General features: G+C 43.5%; 1 protein-coding gene across 1 annotated transcript in view; it reads right to left on the bottom strand.

Annotated features, from left to right (window-relative positions):
* The window catches only part of dlgap4b (discs, large homolog-associated protein 4b), a gene marked incomplete at its 3' end in the record, with an annotated part of 34,383 nt that extends 16,183 nt beyond the window's left edge, over nucleotides 1–18,200 (bottom strand). Inside the window, exons 1-6 of the mRNA XM_084063121.1 lie at nucleotides 18,136–18,200; nucleotides 15,608–16,927; nucleotides 15,037–15,257; nucleotides 10,484–10,634; nucleotides 8,442–8,724; nucleotides 7,745–7,897 (exon numbers count right to left, since the gene is read on the bottom strand). Coding sequence (XP_083919247.1) covers nucleotides 7,745–7,897; nucleotides 8,442–8,724; nucleotides 10,484–10,634; nucleotides 15,037–15,257; nucleotides 15,608–16,852 — 2,053 coding nt within the window. The 5' untranslated portion in view covers nucleotides 16,853–16,927; nucleotides 18,136–18,200. The remainder of the gene's footprint in view (nucleotides 1–7,744; nucleotides 7,898–8,441; nucleotides 8,725–10,483; nucleotides 10,635–15,036; nucleotides 15,258–15,607; nucleotides 16,928–18,135) is intronic.
* Between the last annotated feature and the right edge of the window lie 2,320 nt (nucleotides 18,201–20,520).

Here is a 20,520-nt window from a genome sequence, read left to right as displayed (position 1 = left end):
TTTGAAGCAATGTTGAACTAAGTTAGAACCATGGGGGTGGTATTACTGTAGTGATTTAGGCCTCAGTCTGAAATATTGGCAATCATCTTTATCTGTTGCTTCAGGCAAAAGAGGTCGCAAAATCACACTTTAACCCATTCAATCTACATCTGCTATTTTTGAAAAATCATGAAAATGTGTGCAAATCTTTGAATATATATATATTTTTAAACAAACATTTGTAACTCTAATCTTTGCTCCTGGTGGTCCCTGGAACAAAATATTGTACAAATGTTCGCTTTAAAGATTTGCACAAATGTAAACAATTTTTAAAAATAGCCAAAAGAAACCTAAAATTACAGAGATGTGTTCCCGGATTGAAAGAGTTAAGCACAAAGAAATGTGAACAAAGCAGATTTAATACTCAACTGTATACTGTATATATAACAGGTTCTGTTACTTTAGTTGTGGGAAAGTGAAATGATACTCATTTCATATTATAGCACCCTTTGAACGAATTAGAAAGAAGATCCAGTTAGTCGGTAATAGCAGGAACTGCCTTGATTGTGTGGCACAATTTCAACACTGCTTGGCATTATGCTCACATGTTGGCATATTATTATGTAAGGGGTTAAAAATGTAAAGCCAAGCCCAGCACAATGGAAGGTTTTCATGCACCATATATCGAGTTTTAAGATTTGCATATAACATAAAAGCAGACATTTACAGCTCATAAAATGCCAGAGTCAATTGAACAGTCACTTATGGCACTGGCCCGTGCGTGTTGCAGTACATTAAACCACTTAGCTGTACCACAGTACAGTAACAGAGCACAGTGCCTGAAATGTTCAGTCCACTCGTTTACTCTATACTCTCTCCCTCTTATCTATGAACAATCTCGGCTGTCTGTGTTGATGACAACGGTGCCCTCTTACACAGTCTGGACTGCATCACAGAATGTGCTGAGAAAGAGCCTTTGTGAAGTCATTTGTAGAAGTGGTTTGTGAGTACCAGCTCAGCCATTACATTATTATCAAACAATGTACAGCAATGGAGTGGTGAGGTTAGAAGTGTGCGAAGGGTAGTTCAACGGGTGCACCTATACCACCATCTTATTACTTGGCTTCCTTTTCCTAAACGATTACACAAACCTATGGCATCAGGGCCAATGCACACAGATCACCATGCAGGTAGTTTACACGAAAGCAATTGAAAGTGTCACCCAAGGATTCGTCTGTAACTGAATGTCAACAGACTCTGGTGTCTGCTATAAATCCACCATGGATATTTTATGTGTGATGCTGGTTAATGAACACTTCCAATGTAAACAAAACAGTTCAACTCATTGCAAACCCGGTGGTTGTTATCCCTGAGCTCCAACTTGACACCACAGACACATAATAGTTGGAAAGCTCATCAGAATCCATTATAAGACCACAGAACAGAGCCAGTAGCTTTCCTGAGGCAGCTTCCTAAATGTTTCACCTTTAGTGAAGAGAATATTTACATAATGGCATTTTGCATAATGGCATTTTAAGCTGTTGTACAGCCCTGACTTGTCCTGACCCTGTGAGGTCCTGTATGAATTTAGTGAAGGTCTATTACTGATTTTGTTTAATTGAATCTGTTTGTTGTGACAAATCTGGTCGCTGATGTCGCTGGTGGCTTTGGAAAAGCCTAGCAGCAAACATACGAGCTTGTTGAGAAAACACTCAAACAAAAGGCTTGTTGTTCAGTTCAAGCCACACTATACAACCAATGTTTAAATGATCTCACGGTCACCTCATGTAAAACTCATGTGAGTGCAGGGCTTGCTGTTGATCTATTAACCTTAAATTCCACTGTCGCACCATCAAGTAGCGATGTCACGTACTGAATTATAGGCCTGGAAGTTTATATCGTCTGTGGCTTTGTTAGCTTTGCTGATATAAACCATTATAATAACAATCTATATAGTTCAATGTTAGTTCAAGCTACCGCCAATTCTCTCAGTGTGAAAACTTTGCTGCAATCCGGTAACACTTTACTTGAGGTGGCAAATTCATACATGTAATTAACACTTAACTAAGGATGAACTGATACATCAATTAATGATGAATTAATGATGAACTCATCATTAATTCCTGGTCCTCACCATTAACTAATAGTGAAGTCACTACGACTTAACCAAGTGTAATATATCATTAGTTAAGGACGTTATTCCATAGCTCCCCTTTTATGCCCAGGATGAATGCTCATAGGCGGGTAGGAGTAGCGAGGAGAGGGTCTGGTGGTCATTCAGAGACCAAGTTCACCATCAGTTAATGGTGAGGACCAGCAATTAATGATGAATTAATGAAAAGTTAATGTATGAGTTCATCATTAATTAAGCATTAATTACGTAAAGTGTTACAAGTAAAGTGTTACCCATTTAGGTTTTGTCTGACCAACAGAACACTACAGTCAGGCCTTTAACAGTGCACAATAATAGATCATTTGAAGGAATTCATAAACATATTGAAGAAATGCAGCTCAAGTTGCATAGTGGTCTAGTAATGACATAGCCTATATACAGACACAGGCTACAAAAGCTTTTATATCTATCTGCCTTGCCTTGTGGTTCTTGTGCTGTCATCGTGGGTTTCTTCATTCTGAGCACAATTTACCCTTGGGTGGAAATACCACAAATCTGCTTTACTCATAAAAAAACAGGCTATAAATTCACACGTGACATCTGTCTCTGATATTACACAGCAGATAAAGTGTTACGGCTGGTTACATTATTGGGGTCAGACAAGGTTATAGCCAACAGAGTCTGGCTGTTCTGTGATAAAAAAAAAGCCAGAACATGCAATGAACTTGGCCCATTACATGTGATGTTTTCTAAAGACGGCCGGGAGAAGAGTAAGCATCAGCACAATTCAAACTGTTTCCTATATTTGTCTGCTTTTACAAACCCATCATGACACACACAGCTGTGCCAAGCACGCAATAATTATGCACTTGAATATGTGAATGAACCGACAAAGATTTCCATACTGTCAAAGCTTTTCCTAAGCCTGAAGACCCATCTGCACCACATTTAAGGGCTTTACGAACGGACACGCAGCCACTAAATACTGCTACCTCTCAATGCCACTCAGACTGTGAGCTGTTGGCATGTGCCGACAAACCCCTTAAATCCTATTAAAACAGGAATGACTAGCTGCTCTCGCTTATCCTTCGGGGAATTTTACAACGGCAACAACCGGGCGCTTTGTGCAGAACTGTTCTGCTGAGCAGAATCTTGAGTGGGCACTGCTTGTCATGGTGCCATCTGGACAGTGGCACCGTTGTCCAATGCACAACCTATTGCACAATGTGTTTTCAGGGCAGGACAAACTATTACTGGTTCGGATGCGATAATGGTCGCAAAGAATTACTGGCAACCACTGACTGCTCAACCTGTTCATTTCACAGTACAAGTTGTGCTGTGCATCAGAGCATAGAAAAAGACAGAACTAGCACATAGGCTAACCCGCCAGGCTGGGTTAGCCTACCTAGGGCTGTATAAGTTGTGTGCTGCAGGCAGCTGTCAGGACTCAGTGAAGCTGTGGAATATCAAAAAGCGGCGTGACTCCTGAGACCATGTGTACCTAATTTGGTGGCAGGGGGAAATCATGTTTCTTAACTTTTTCTGCAAATAAATCAATAAATAATATAATGGCATGGCCAAAACAGGGACACCGGCTGAAAGTGGTAAAAAACAACAACATCATTCAGGACACATCGGCTGCATAATTGCAGATACGGATGTCATTAACAAATAAACCGGTCTGGCACACACGCACGCACGCACGCACGCACACGCGGCGTATGGGGGGAAAATGATCTTCAATGAGGTAGGGTTACATGGCTGTGCGCTGCAACATGCTTCAATTCAAATAAATGAAATGGATATTTGCAATTATGCAGTATATAGATTTTTCATTAAATCTGCTGGCTGTTATGATAAATAAATTAAGTTAACAACAAGACTATAAAGTTGTCGGGACTCTGGAGAATAACGTAGCCTAGAAACAGAAAGCAACCAATATTCTAGTTGGATGGAAAAGCTGCTTTAAGCTGTTAGTTGAAATGTGTGTTTATGTCTGAGATTTCATTTTGAAATCGTTCAGAAAACAGCTCATTCTCAGCAATAATCATATTCATTTACAGCGGAACAGATAATGTGACACTAGTACATAAACTATATGAACAAATTCACTTTAACAAATGCTATAATAAATAAATTAAGTTGTGGACAAAAGAGAGAAGAAATGGACACACCATTATACACCAGTTTGGACCTACCATCTACTCATGTCATTCAACTGGTAATCTCCACACAGAACTTAATTATAAGGGATTTGGCCTGGATGTGTTTGCTTTGCCCACCATAGCCCCACTGGCTGTCCAAATCTGTCCCAGTGAACCCCCTAACCCTGTCTGTATTTGTCCAAGAAAGTAACAAAGAAAACAAATCCAATGGCCGTGTCATTGTTTCAAGGACGACCATGCCATTGCTGACTAGCCAGTTTCCAACACAACCTTTAAAGTTTGTTGGTATTTTAAATCGAGGTAACAAGACTTGCTTCAAACAGGAAGTACAACTTGAGTGAGGTTAGTGAAAGAAAAGTTCAAGTGCATGGGGTAGGAGTTTGGTCAGATACTGTGCACTGGGATATATGTGTTGTTGTTGAGTTTTAAAATGCTGTTCTAATGGAATATAGACATCATCATACCAAGTATTTGTGGGATATGAGGCTGTCACATGGACCACAGCTGATATTGCAGTTAAGCACTAGGCCTATTAGATTAACACCCAAACAACAGTGTCACACTATGAGCTCATTGGTGGAAATGACTCCCTTACTTCATTTGGACTGCTGGTGTCGTATTTTACCCTTGCTGACAGTCGCGTGGGTAGGATTGACAATGGTCTGAATTTCTTTGATATGAACAGAAAATCCATTAAAGATGAAATATTGGACCTACTCCACTAGAACCCACAAGATAGGGTTCTCACGGTTAATATAATTCTGTGCTCTGCTATTCTATTATTGGGTGAAAACATAGTCTCGGCCACGTTTTTGGCCTGGCGGAGACAAATATTAAAGGGATAGTTCACCCAAAGAATTACTTATTTTCTATCAATTACACACCCCGTGAAGCCTTGAATTCATGGAGATTTTTTTGTTTTTGTCACATTCCTAAGCCAATAATTGGTCATCAAATTATTAGCTTAGGAATGTGACAAAAACAAAATCATTTCCATGAATTCAAGTCTCCATGGGGTGAGCAATGCTAGGAAAAAAAATGTCATTTTGGGGGTGAACTATCCCTTTAATCCTACTAAATGCAGATGCCTCTGAATGTGTGGCCAGGGACAGAAAGTCAGACACAGCAATAAACAGAATGATCCCTAGTGAACCATAAGTAACGATCAGCAACAACAAAAACATGCTTTAAAATGTATCCTCATGCATTTTATTATAAGCAAGAATCAGAAATGCAGCAAAAACGCACCATCACTTGTCTTCTCATCACTTTGCTATATGCCCAGTGGTGTAAAGTAACTAAGTACATTTACTCAAGTACTGTACATAAGTACAATTTTGAGGTCTTTTTTACTTTATTGGAGTATTTCCAATTTTCTATACTTTTACTTCTACTCCACCACATCTCAGAGGCAAATATTGTACTTTTACTTCACTACAATTATTTGAAAACTTTAGTAACTATATAGTTACTTTGTAGATTTTGATTATTATTACAAAACATACAGTAACTACTTCAGCCCTAAATATACATTTTGGCCATTTGAAAATAGCAGATCTACAAGCTCAAAATGCCCTGCTATTTTCAAAAGATGCATGAACTAATTTTGGTACTTTAAGTACATTTTGATTCCAATACTTTTGTACTTTTACTAAAAAGTTTTTATTCTGGACTGACGTTGGACTATGTGGAAAAAGTAGGACACATCTTTTTTTTTTTTTAGATCGACAGGTATCACTTGTCTTTGAGTCAGTGACTCAAAGACAAGTAGACTAAAACTCAGTTAACTCGGTTATTTGGTTGTTATTAGGTTGAATTGCGATTATAAGGGCATCAAAAAGAAACATTTACTCATTTCTATTGCAAACCTGTTTTAACTGACATAAAACACTTACCCAGCGGGATGAGATGAGACAGATAACAAGAAAGAAAATCTCAAAAACTGCACAGTTGGATCAGATTGATGGATGATGATCTGAACCACGGCCGCGTCTGTGTGGTCTGTAGGGGGCATGAAAAGCTGCGTCTGGGTGCCCTTTCGGCGTTGCCAGGTTTTGCGAGAGAAATAAGCAACTAGGTCTATGAAAACAAGCCCAAAAGAAGCGACTAGGGGCTAAGCCACATGAGCGTAGGATATTTAAAAATATACGATCTCCAAGGGTTAGGGTTAGGGTTGCAAATCTGCTATTTTCAGAAAAAAAAAGATTGAAAAAAAGTGAAACATTTTTAATGTTTTATTGAACATTTTAACAAATTGCCATGACAATGTTTGAGAAACACTGGTTTAAACAACATTAGACAACAGCCCAACGTAAGCAACTACCTACACTTTAGAAACAAGCCCAAAAAAACGCAATACCTGCAACTACAAGCGACATTACAGAAAAACAAGCCCAAAGTCGCTTATAATAAACGGACATGGCAACGCTGGTGCCCTTTGTTTTAAAGCTCTTTGGTCAACAGCGCCGCTGTGTGGCCACATGGAGGTAGGAACATGTTACCCCTTCTATGGAAACGCCCATTTGTTCTATTTTTTTAAAATTTCTATTTATTACACCAGACCCGTGAATAGCTTTGGTGTGTTTAGAGATTGAAATGGTTTTAATATATTGCTTCACTTCCCGTTCAAATATGTTTTTGGTTACAAAATGTACAATTGTGAATATAACATTTCCTAATAAGAGAATGAGGCTAATTACAAATAACTCATTACTCATTAGTTGTAGATAGAGCAGTACACACACACGCACGCATGCACGCACGCGCGCGCACACACACACACACGCACACGCGCACGCACGCACGCACGCACACACACACACACACACACACACACACACACACACACACACACACACACACACACACACACACACACACACACACACACACACACACACACACACACACACACACACACACACACACACACACACACACACACACACACACTAATGGAAAACAAGTCAGGCACAGCAAGCGCTCCATCTGAGTTTATAAGCCGTGGTGGATGGCATGGGATAGGTCGTTCCTTAGGTGCCTTTATACAATGATGTTGGCTATATCTTGCCTATATTTTTTGTTGTTAATTTCAATAATCTATTTAATGAATTTTAGGGTGTAGAGAAGGACCTACAGACAGGTAAACAGGGTAAATACGGCCTTTGTTCTGTAACTTTAAAGGCTCAATTCATAACATTTTACTGTGTCAAATTCCCAAGGAGAAATACACATCTTGCATATCAAATCATACGATATTATTTTGTGAAAGGATCTTTAGACCCACTGATATTAGGCCTATTTTTTGTTTTTAAGAAACTGAGTAGTTTACAAAAAAAAAAAAACTGGAAAAATGTTTTAATAACTTAAGTGCACTTGAGCAGAGCAAAGTTTTAAAGGGTTTGCACAACAGTAGTTTTTGCTATGGTTCAGTCCCTGAAGTTATTTCTTCCCCTAAAAGCATGTTAGCCCAGAACAATGTTGTTACCTGGGAGCGGGGGGAAGATGAGTAGTTTGTCTGTCACCAAACGCTGAAGACAAATTGCAAGTTGTTGCTCCTTCGGGGCTTTGTCCAAGCCAGTGGTTATCAGGTAAGAGCTGAACTGTTCTTTCCAAGTCTTCCATGGGGCAGAAAGGTTGTCTAGTGTGGGCAAAAGAGCCAAAATGCTGGTGTGTGCATTCTAGAGGACTTGTGTCCCACCCAGGAGGAGTCGGACTTAAGTCTAAGTGAGCGTGGGTTTCTATCAAAATATGATAGTAAAATGAAATAAAAACAACTTGACCCACGTGACGGGTATAAGAATTACAAGTTATGGATGTTTAATGAATAATGAAATAGTAATAGTAATCACTTTTATCCACATTAGATCTAGCTTGTACTCCCACTGTGGAAAAAAGCTTTTGCTACTGTAGTTGAACTTTTGTTTTTTATTCATATTTAGAATTTTGTACACAGATCATGTTTAGAGAATGGCTTTAATATTAAGGTAATTTGTGCACCATCACGGTTGCGTCTCGTTTCACATTCAAGAATTAGCCACCTTTATTTTCCTACCTATTTAATCGATTTCCTGTCTTCAGGACACATGGCTGACTGTGCAGTAGTTGCTGAGCATGTGAAAGCTGGGATTTGTCCCACAACAACATGCTCTGACTGACTGTACATGTATTTTCCAGTCACTCACCGGTGCTGGCGCTGTAGGTGCGGACGGTAGTGGCAGTCGGCGGAGGCGACTCGGAGTCCATGGACGCCGTGTCGTCGTCCTGTGAGCAGCCGGCTTGAATGGCCCGCAGGTAGCTGTGGCTGCGGGAGCGGAAGCACGTCGGCATGGGCAGGTCCGGAGGCTCCGGGTTGTCCTGGGACTGCGAGCGGGAGTCTCTGAACGTGGACTCTGAGCTGCGGTCCTCAAATTGATGGCTCATCTCCATTTCTCTCAGCTGGTGATGGCTCATCTCTAGGTCCCTCAGCTGGGGGGGGGGGGGGGACAGGTAGTTAGTAAACACAAAGGCTTAACACAGTTTAAAAATGAACACATCAAAGCAAGAATGACTTTGATTGAATTATCAATTGATTAATAATCAAGTCGAGTATTACACAAGTCATGTCACAAAGGTATAACAGAAGTATAGTACTTGATATAGCCTCTGTTGTTGGTAATGTCCTGTATTCAACACTTACCCTATTAAAATTGTTTAAAAAAAAAAAATCCAATCTACAAAGCCTCAGAGCTTGTAGATCTGCTATTTTTAACTACAATAGAGCACCGAAGTCTGACGTAATTTACACATCCTACCTGGTTCGCGGTTTTCCACCCCATTCTGAATTCCCATAGACGTCTTTAATATCGCGTCAAAAAAGAACTGTGTTCCAAAAATAAAGAAATGATCCCAGCGGTTTGACTCTTATGGATATGAAGCATCAACTGACGGTGAGAAAACGCTAATGTTACTTCCGCCGAATTAGTTAAACTTTCGCCAGAAACAGACTGTATCAAATATGAGGGACTGACTATCATAAAAACGATACAGAGCCTCCTCCCTGACAATATCGCCGAGACAGTTTGTTTATTTTTGGACCACAATTCTTATATGAGACGATTCTAAGATGACCCAATGTTATTCTCCATAGAGAAATTACTTTACGAACCAGGGGATGAACGAGTGACGTCAGGATCTCTGTACTCTATGACATGGCCAAAGTAGGGATGCCAGTGGGTAACCACATAATCATATCTCTTCAAATAGACCTTCCACTCAGAATTCTTAGAATGTAATAAACTACCAGAGATTGAGTACAAATCCTACGCTAATAGCTTTCGATGCTTCATTTGACAAGCGTGCTTAAAGAGATGGGAGTCAGTGCAGCACATTGCTCATCATTTGAGACAGTGACCTTGTCAGTGGAGAGGTAAAAGCTCTTATGTCAGTGGATGAATTGGACCTGAAAGAAGCACTGTCATTTAGTATTACACTCCCAGGCCCAGGATATTAACGAGGTATGGCAAATGGAAAATGGAATTTTCTACTTTTTTTCTTTTTCAATGGGAGATAATTTTCATTCATTTCAGTTGAGCTGCTGCTGCGGTATCTGTGAAATGCTACTTCTTACAGGAGGAACAGGGCTTGGCAGCTCAAGGCAGAGGAAAGAGTTCTTGGAAACGACTTGGAATAATTTAGAAGTGGAAAGTCTTCTTGGAGCTAAGTGATGTCAAACACAATCCTAACAATCCTAACTTGTTAATTATAAGTGAGAGAGACAGACGAGCACAAGAGTTCAGCCAGATTACATTTTGGGATATAATCAAGCCACAAATAAATACACAGTAAAATCCTCAGTGTTCATTTATCCATTTGCAAATCGGAGAGTTTACAAATGTAACAACATTGACTCATGTGGTCCATTCTGGTTACAGCTGCATTCAGGAACTTATTTTAAAGAATAAAACATTATTTTAACCGATCTGTATGTAACTAATACATCATTCTGCAGTGGTTAGAAGTGGTCTCCCTACTCTTCCACTGAGAAGTTTTGACTCTGGTGTCAGGTTCGGATACGGTACTGGTTGACAAATAGTACTGCCTCAATCTCAAAAGCAAAATATTTTCCCTGGCCAAGTGGGGATTCCATCTTGAAAAAGTGGTATATATGTGGTCTCTCTTGCGGGATTCAAATCCCACACAGGACATTGCAGCGTCACAACATTTGACACAGTACATAGGCTCTGACCTGTTCCATGCAGCTTCTCCTGCCCAAGGTGCTGCAGGCCTGACTGAGGTCGTCATCGTCCCAGTGTGGGAAGGACGACCCTGACCCGGTGATGCAGTCCAGGTTGTCTAAGCTACGGTTGGTAGAGAGTTCTCTGAGAGATGGAAGACAGCTGGGAACAACAGCAAGCAGAGGAGGAGGATGAGAGGGAAGAAAGAAAAAGAAAAACAACAACGTGTTAGAGGTGTAAACATTTAAAGCATAATAGTGCACGAATGTTAGGAAGGTTCAAGACATAACGAGAGAGAGAGAGAGAGAGAGAGAGAGAGAGAGAGAGAGAGAGAGAGAGAGGGAGAGAGAGAGAGAATGGAATGTTAAAAACAGAAAGGGAGAAGTTTTCTGAAAAACTCAAACTTTGTAGTCAAAACATAGAAATAAAATCATGTAGCTATATCTATAGCAAAAACTAAAATGACACAGATGCTTTCCTGCATTGAAAGGTTATAACAACAACGTATAGGCTTTCCAGGTCTAAAAGGTGATATTGATTGAACACTTTTATGTAGATGAATAATAATAATATTTTTAAAATAAGTTAACAAATCTACATAGCTTTTAAAATTGTGAAATAATTATTTAAATCATTTGGTGGGATCCAAAATGATTGTTTTGTTTATCCATGTTATTTCCATTTTCATTGGGGAAGGTACTTATTTCCCTAAAGAGACGCTTAGAGGCAGGCACAACCTTACAATTATGCAAACTGCATGAGAGCTGCCCTATAGACAAAGACACCTTATGCAACATAGTTGTTGTGATGTGTAGCATAATCAAGACATTCAGCGGCTGAATGTTGTCTATAACACCTTTAAGTCATTCCTTTAATATTCACATTCATTAACAGTTTAGTTACCATAAACACAAATCTCCAATGTGATCTAGTTTGAACATTCATCATTGTAGCCTCTGAGCATGCAAAGCCAATGATATGAGGCCACGTGAATGCACAACTGTCTCTAAACCATCATGGTGCCAATGCCAAAGAACATTAGAAATATACATGTGAATACCAGCTTTAATGAATAGAAACACGTCTACTTTCTTCTGTTATCTTTGTTGGCACACAGTGATAGAAACATGACAGTGCACTGCCATGTGATGTTCCTGAACACTCACACACACACACATGGGCATCTTCCTGGCATGGATTCACAAACTGGGCATGGGGTACCGTTTACCTAAAAGCAACAGGGCGGATGGGCTCAAACGAGCTTGAGACACGTTGACGTCTGGCAGGAGCATGGAGTCGGCATTTGAAGTTGCCACGGCGGAATTTTTTAAAGCGTCTGAGAGGGTCGGTGCAAGGCGACGCATTGGATGTTGTCCAATCAGGAACAAGCCATTGCTTGCACCACACCTCCAGGTAGTAACTGGCAAGCCTATCACTGACCTGCTCATTGACCTGCCCAGCTGGTGCAGAGTGGACATACTGTGGAGCGGAGACCACAGGCCGTCCATCTCCATTTGGAACAAGGTGTAATCCAGGGCTCTGCTGCTCATGTTCAGTCAGGGTGGTGATCAGACCACGAAGGGGTAGCGGGGTGGGGCGGTCAGGGATTGCAGTGGGAGCAGGGTTAGTCATCCAAGCATGCTTTGACGGGAGTTTAAATCTTTGTGATTCTGAACAGAAATCTCAAAGGTAAATCAAAACTATCTCATGTTTTTAAGGGGATAATGATGTTGCCCTCTTGTGTTCATTTACCATAATTGGCTTTTTCCATACCAATACTCATCAGTCTGATTAAGTCAAAACCATTCTACGTTTTGCGTTAAAATATTTTCCATTTTGAGATTATGAACTAAAAGCTTCAAGCAGAAATACTGTGCAGTTGAAAAGTGCAAACTTTGATTTCAACCAAGGAAGCATTTCATTACATGCATGGCATACTGATTTATTGGAAAGCCTATTTCTGTTAGTGTGATTGCATTGCTTTTGTTGTCTCCGCCAGGCCGAAAGGCATGGCCGAGATTATGTTTTGCACCCTGTCCGTCTGTCCGTCCGTCCGTCCGTCCTTGTGTCTGTGTGTCTGTGTGTCTGTCCGTCCTTCCGTCTGTGAACAGCTAATCTCCGGCACCGTTGGCTTGATCGCAGCGAAACTGTGCACACACACTCCCTGGATCTGCCCCAAATTCTTCACATGGGCCTGTTTCCCTGTTATAGTGCCACCAGGAGGCCGACTTTTGCAAAACACATTTTTTGACAGTACTATTTTGTCCAAACATCACGCGGCGGTACACAGTATCTCTATAGTCATTAAACGAAACAGGTCTTTCAGATTGTTCATATTCCATCCTGATTGGCTAAGATTGGCTTCCAAAGTTTGCAGGAGTGCTCCGTTTTGAACAAAATGCCTCAAATCATGAACACAGGGTGCGATTTCAGTGAAATTTTGCTCCGATGAGTACTTTTTCTAGTTAATTCTGAGTTCATGACCACATATAAACAACTTTATCTCTGGTGTCACTATTTTGGGCATGTCATTGTAGCCAAAAATGTCAGATAATAAAAGACGTAGATCTACAAGCTCACAACACATTGCAAGGCAACACATTTAGTGAGCTTGTATAATTCTTGAAAAAGCAGTGGTTAAAAAGCCTTCATACTGAAACATATCCAAAATAGATGCCAGCGCTTTGCTTTATTCTATGAGTGATTATACGGTAGTTGGCTTCATTGCATGGAAATCCATGGAAGACGTGAATGACACATAATTTACCTGAACGTACCATGACACATGATCAAACTCATTTCAAGACAGGAATATATTTTTGATCTCAGAGAGCAACAGATAGCTACTCTAGCTGCTACCACAATGTGATGCTCCTAAAGCAGACTTCTCAAACCTTTTTATATGAAGGGCCCCTAAATCCATTTAGATGTATTTGGCTGCGGACCCCCATCTGAAAATATCTTAGTGGCAGGGACCACCCTACATGATTTGTGTTGTTAAAATGTTTTGAAAATAGATCTACAAGCTCACAACGCATCACATTGCGACGTGTTGTAAGCTTTTAGATCTTGTAGATGGTTTTGATGCTACATTAACCCATTGAGACCTGGAACGAATCTGTGTCATTTTTTGATTTGAGCTAAAAAAGCATTATTTTAACCTTTGGCTATTCAAAAATAGCAGATATACAAGCTCATAGTGCGGCACCGAGTGCCGTGCTATGAGCTTGTAGATCTGCTATTTCTTTTAAATCATGAAAATGTGTGCAAATCTGTGATTATATATATTTTTAAAGCAAGCGTTTTTAACTCAAATATTTGCTTCTGGGGGGTCCCTGGAACAACATATTTTGAGATGTGGGTGGGCGGCCAAATACATATACTTTTGGGGGTCCGACCCTGGACACCACTTTTAGAACCACTACCCTAGATGGTCCACTGTGTATGGGGCAAATGGTCCATTGAAACACAAAGCTACCAAATATTTTAACAATGAGGCACACGTCCAGTTAATAAGAGAAAGGAAGATGTGACTGGTTTGCGGTGAGTTGGCATCTTTATGGCCAGACTCTCATATTGTTGGACCATCATGTTGCTGAGGAGATGGCGGTATTGACACTGGCATGTGGTTGACTGTGGGGAATCTGACGCCACTTCATTCTACACGTGAGTAAGCACAGCTTGGGTGACTGAGTCAATGTGTGTGCCCGACTGTGTGTCCGACTGTGTGTGTGTGTGTGTGTGTGTGTGTGTGTGTGTGTGTGTGTGTGTGTGTGTGTGTGTGTGTGTGTGTGTGTGTGTGTGTGTGTGCCACCTTAATGTGCACTTGGGCATTTGTGTGTGTGTGTGTGTGTGTGTGTGTGTGTGTGTGTGTGTGTGTGTGTGTGTGTGTGTGTGTGTGTGTGTGTGTGTGTGTGAGCCACCAAATGTGCACGTGGGCATGCATGCATGTGTTTGTGTGTGTGTTTGTGTGTGTGTGTGTGTGTGTGTGTGTGTGTGTGTGTGTGTGTGTGTGTGTGTGTGTGTGTGTGTGTGTGTGTGTGTGTGCGAGCCACCAAATGTGCACTTGGGCATGCATGGTGTGTGTGTGTGTGTGTGTGTGTGTGTGTGTGTGTGTGTGTGTGCGTGCGTGCGTGCGTGCGTGCGTGCGTGCGTGCGTGCGTGCGTGCGTGCGTGCGTGTGCGTGTGCGTGTGCGTGTGCGTGTGCGTGTGCGTGTGCGTGTGCGTGTGCGTGTGCGTGTGCTTGTGCATGTGCATGTGCGTGTCTGTGTGTGCGTGTGCACGTGCGTGCGTGTGCGTGAGTGCGCGCTCGCTTGCATAAAGAAGAAGGAAGTCACTTGAATCCGTTGGCTTAGTCATTCTTGTTTCCTTGATTGGTGAACGCTTGTGCCAAGCCACCTCAATAACAAATTCCTAACTTTGTGTGTGTCAGTGAAACCAGCACAGAAGGACGCTCAAATGTTAATATCTGGTTCATGTCCTTGCTTTTAAATACTTCAGCATATACTGCATAATAATTTACAGTGTACATTGTCTCTCAGCTCAGCATCATGTGGTCTCTTACTTGCGTGTGGGTTGCTGGTCGCTCTGCAGAGACTGCTGGGTAGCCCTGAGGTAGCTCTGGCGACGAGCAGCACTTTTTGGCGAGGGTTTGGGGCTCCCGTCCGAGTCGTCACTGTCCTCCAGGTCGGCCATGGCCTTCACGTAGCTGCCACTGCGCATCCGCCGACAGGGGATCTCACTGGGTCCCCCGCTGCCGCGGCCCAACGTGCCGCTCCAGTCCCCCTAGAAACAGCCGTGTGGGTCCAGTCAAATATTGGTTCTCAACGTCTGGTCCCGGGCCCACCAGGAGTCCGAATGGACCCTTACAGGTCTTTAATTCTTTGGGACCCCAATCTACACTGTAAAATTCTCAGTGTTAATTTAACACTGAGAGAGTGTAGAAATGGAACCAAATGGACACGTAAGTTTGGTTCATGGACGTTTCGAACGGAGCCTGAGGAAGGTTCCGTTCGAAAAGTCCGCTGCTGCTGGGTCATTAAATAAATAAGAGAGCCTAAAAGGACTTTATGTGAGTGCAAGTTAGTGGGTGTGTATGGTATCTCAAGGTCTACAACCACATGAGTTGTACTCACCCTTCGCCCGACCTGCAGGTAGTTGCAGGTCAGTTCCTGCTGGACGGACTTGGACTTGAGCATGGGCCTGTCGAGGGTCGCCGAGCCCCTCGAGATCACCTGCCTTGGATGACCCATGGTCATCGTGGACCAGGAGCTTCCCTTCATAGATTCATTGTCATTCATCATCATACTCATGCCTCCTGCACCACCTCCACCTCCACCTCCACCTCCACCTCCACCCCCTCCTCCTCCGCCACCACCAGGTCCAGACAGAGTTTGATATTTCATGTCGCTTTTGGAGGAACTGATGGTGTTGTAGCCACTCTGAATGTGCTGGTATCTGCTCTGTACGCCCTGATTGTCAAGGCTGCCTGGATGCCCTAGAGTCATCATGGCCATAGGATTGCGGTAGTTGCTCAAATCGGCGCTATCCAAGTCATCCGAGCTCCAGTAGCCCGACATGTTGGAGCGTGGCCGTCGTTTGGCCACCCCCTCCGACTTTGTACCCCGATCTTTACTCTTAGCTCGGCGATTCTGCTTCCCTCCGTCGTCGGTGCCGGACGAGCCTCCGCCACTTCCGGTGGAGCGTCCGTTGACGTTTCCCTTCATGTTGTGGCTCTCCATCGACTGGGACTTGGCGAAGAGCTTCTGCACAGAGTGCAGCATGTAACGAATGCGTCCCGGGCTGTCCGTGCGCTGCTGTTTGCCGGCGGCCTCCGCGGATGTTCTCTGGAACTGCAACGTGCTGAAGCCGTCTCGCCCGCTGGGTATCTGCCGGTCGAGCTGTTCCAAAAGATTGGGTGGCACCTGGTTCTTAGACGTGTGGTGAGATATGGTCGCCGAGCCACTCGTGATCATCTGTGTCCGTCCGCTCATACCTTGCATGCTCATCCCCATGCCCATCCCCATGGACATAGACGTCCCCATGGTCCCCGTAGATATCCCCCCGATGTTGTCATCTGGTGGGGAGAAGTCAGACTGGTCGTAGGAGTTGTAGTTGATCCTGGGGAAGGTGCTGCTGTTAGACATCTGGTTAAGAGGCAGCGCATACTCCTGTGGCATTGAGCCGGGGTTGGCCGACTGGTAGTGGTGATGTTGTTCCATGGTGCCATAGTGGTCCATCGGGGGAGCTGCGTGGCTCAGCATGTAGGAGTTGCGTGGCAGGGTGCTGGTCTGGTGAGGGTAGAGGGCCTCCGCTGGGCCCAAGTTTGGATCACAAGATTCAGACAGGTGCCGGCTGCGGTTGGCCCCTAACCCCTTCATGGTGGCCAAGAGGGCCCAGCCCTCTAGAAGATTCCCTGGCCAGGGAGAGATGAATGGCCGCTTTGAGGGTGACTCCTGGAGAGACAGGGGGCAAGAGAGAGCAAGGACAAATAAACCAAGAGGCTTAGACTGTGAACAACCGTGAAAACTGTGTGTGTATGTGCACACACACACACACACACACACACACACACACACACACACACACACACACACACACACACACACACACACACACACACACACACACACACACACACACACACACACACACACACACACAAACAATGCCCGTCAGTTCATCCACACAAACAAACCCACTTATGAACAGAACAAGACTGAGAAGGAAATGCCAGCTTTCCACTGACTCCCACGGTGAACATGTGTTGAAATGCTGGTCCGAGGAACAACAACAACGTCTGGAACAATGTTGCGCTGTAGCTAGCTAGCAGGTCAGGAACTGCATTGTGGGAAAATGAACAATGGCTGGCAATCATCCACAGCAACAGACAGCTCTGTAGAGCTTGTTTCACTTGGCGATGTTACTCTATAGCCATAAATAAATCATCCTTACATGTCATAGCAATACACGCACATGCCCCACAGATGTGCTTTGATGAATTAATGTCACAAACATTTAGAGAACATATGTGCATTACTGAAATAAGTGGCAGCACTCAAGGCAGATTCTGCTAACAGCAAACAGCAGAATCTCCTGTTGCTAACAGCAGAATCTGTCAGAACCACTGCTTTAGGCTAAACATGTAATGCTGTTGTTAGTAGGAATAAACACAGAAGCACCCGGGAGAAAGTGGACTAAGAAAGGGGAGGAGCCAAACCAACTTCCTGTTTCTACACCAAAAAGGAGGTGGTGCCTCCAGAGGCAAAAACAATTGGGTTCCCAGATTGAGTGATTATTGACTCTGCCACTCTACCCTTAGTATCCTACTTCTGTTCTAATCTATTCTCTTTCACATTACTTTACACACACACACACACACACACACACACACACACACACACACACACACACACACACACACACACACACACACACGCACGCGCACACACACACAGCTTTAAAACAAATTAATTTGAAACTCAAAATGAAGCTGCAGAAACAAAGACAAATATATCAAATTATTGAATACTGGGTGAGATCTATGAGCAAGTAGAGTATGAGCAATAATATTACATCATTACATCACCTAGTGGTGAAAAGGGATGCATGGAATTCAGCGTGTGGTCTCTTTTCTCAGGCTTATAAAGATCAAACCTTCCACCTTGATTCTGCTCAGCTTTGATAGCGCTGCCTGCTGCTGTGGACGACGGCCTCTCGCTACACCCCACAGGTTAGCTGTGGTACGGAACAGCCTAATCTCCGGGAGAGCCCTTACCTCCAGCTGGCAACCCTCTCTCTCTCCTCAGCATTCCATCTGTCTCTCCTCCTCCCACCCTCTCTCTCTCTCTCTCTCTCTCTCTCTCTCTCTCTCTCTCTCTCTCTCTCTCTCTCTCTCTCTCTCTCTCTCTCTCTCTCTCTCTCTCTCTCTCTCTCTCTCTCTCTCTCTCTCTCTCTCTCTCTCTCTCTCTCTCTCTCTCACCCTGTTCACCTCCAGTGGGTATCCCTGGCACTGAACTCCAAGCCCCTATGCTGTCGGAGCCATCGCTATGGCCAAGAATGACAGGCAGAGACAGTCATTGTGATACCACTAAAGAGGATTGGATCAGTGGGAGGAAAGTGTTGGCGGACGCCCCCTTCCGTTTTCCTACACATGCTGTGTCAGTGCCCCGGCTGGCAAGGTGGCGAGGAGGGTACGTTATTATTGCATTGGGAGGGGAGAGGAGATACAAGATGAAGTGTAACATGGTCGACAGCTATTTAGCTATGATAGAGACAGGGAATTGTGTGTGTGTGTGTGTGTGTGTGTGTGTGTGTGTGTGTGTGTGTGTGTGTGTGTGTGTGTGTGTGTGTGTGTGTGTGTGTGTGTGTGTGTGTGTGTGTGTGTGTGTGTGTGCGTGCGTGCGTGTGTGCGTGCGTGTGTGCGTGCGTGTGCGTGCACGTGCACGTGTTTGTGTGCGTGCGCACGCGTGCGTGCGCACGTGCTTGCGTGCGTGTGTGTGTGCGTGTGTGTGTGTAGCTGTTGAACAGTAGTGCCAGTAAGGTGAGTTTCTAAGTAAATTATTCTATTTTATTGGCTAATTAAATGCCTTGTGACTTCTGGTGAATGAAAATAAATGACATTAAATTCTTGTCCTTTCAAGCGTAATAAATGTCAGTATAGTGTACATGCATGAGTACATACAATGCTAGGAAAGTCGGATCGGTCCAACGGCTCCGGAGATTAGCTGTTCACAGCCGTTCCGGCCTCCCGGCGAGGATAACAAGGCTCTAATGTAATGGCTTCTGTATGTCTATGTATCTGATTTATTAAGCTTGTGATTGTGATGTGAGTTAAACAAGGGGTGTGTCATATGGTGCGACAAGCTCAGAGAGCTATCAAGCTGTCCAATCTTCTGTGCATGCATTGATTCAAAGTGCAATTGGAAAACAGACTACGACGGTGTTGTTAGGTACATCGTCACAGCTCGGCAACTCCAAATGGCATCAGTCAATGATATTTGTAGCTATAGTCGGTCCTCCGATCCTATTTAACAGCCAATGAACAGCAGGAATCCCACAATGTTGTAACACGGATAATGCATTCATTATAGTCTGTTCCTCCCTTCCTTATGACATCCTGGCCAACGCTCCAAGCATAAACTCTTCTCTCTCCTGGCTTCCAAGCTGTGGAATGACCTTCCCCCCTCAGTCATGACTGCAGACCAAGCCCCCAGAACCGAGAGGGAGCAGTGAAGCGCACTGGACATGTTGGTCGTTCATAGGTACTAAAGCTTATTACGGTTGGGACCAGACACATAAAGGAGCGAAAACGGTGTCGACCAATGGGCTCGACTCACGAGCTTGCGCACGGGGTGGCGCACGGAGGTGACACTACTGCGCATGCGAGACGACGCGCAGAGTGACCTCACATACTGTAGGCCCCAAATAGTCCCGCCCGTCACATTTCCCAACCCTGAAGAAGGGGTGAAAAGGGCGTATGCGCTGGGTTAGCAACTCCATACGAGTGGATGGGCGGGGATTTCCGGTGCCCTCTCTAGTCTCTATTATTTTCAACTCTATGCTGCAGACTCACGCCCCATTTTCCACTGCAGTCTGAAAACTCAACTCTTCAGACTCTACCTCACCTCCTACCGGTGCTTATTCCTTGCATCACTTCTTGTTTCCTATTTCAATCGATGCTAGTTATACTATGCAGATGCATGTTGATTAATTGTTCACATATTCTATCTACAGTATGTTGTACAGTACTGTTGGCATGTCCACAAATGTAAGTATGTTATTTAGATAGCATGATGTTTAGACAGATGCTATAGGTTTGATGTTTACCTGGTATCCTAGTTATCTCCGCCAGACCGAAACAGGTGGGAGGTTATGTTTTAGTCCCTGTCCATGTGTGTCTGCATGTCTGTGAACAGTTGATCTCGGACACTGCTGGAATGATCACCGTGAAACTTTACCAAGAATACTTCCAGTATTGGCTTCATGTTTTGGCCTGTTTTTGCCTACTCTTGAACCATAGGTGGTACAAAAAAAGAAAAGAAAAAAT

This window comes from Gymnoscopelus microlampas, assembly GCF_963454915.1.
Source record: "Gymnoscopelus microlampas genome assembly, chromosome: 7".
Classification (NCBI taxonomy): domain Eukaryota; kingdom Metazoa; phylum Chordata; class Actinopteri; order Myctophiformes; family Myctophidae; genus Gymnoscopelus; species Gymnoscopelus microlampas.
Note: the sequence above shows the minus strand (reverse complement) of the source record. Positions and strands in the feature narration are given on the sequence as shown.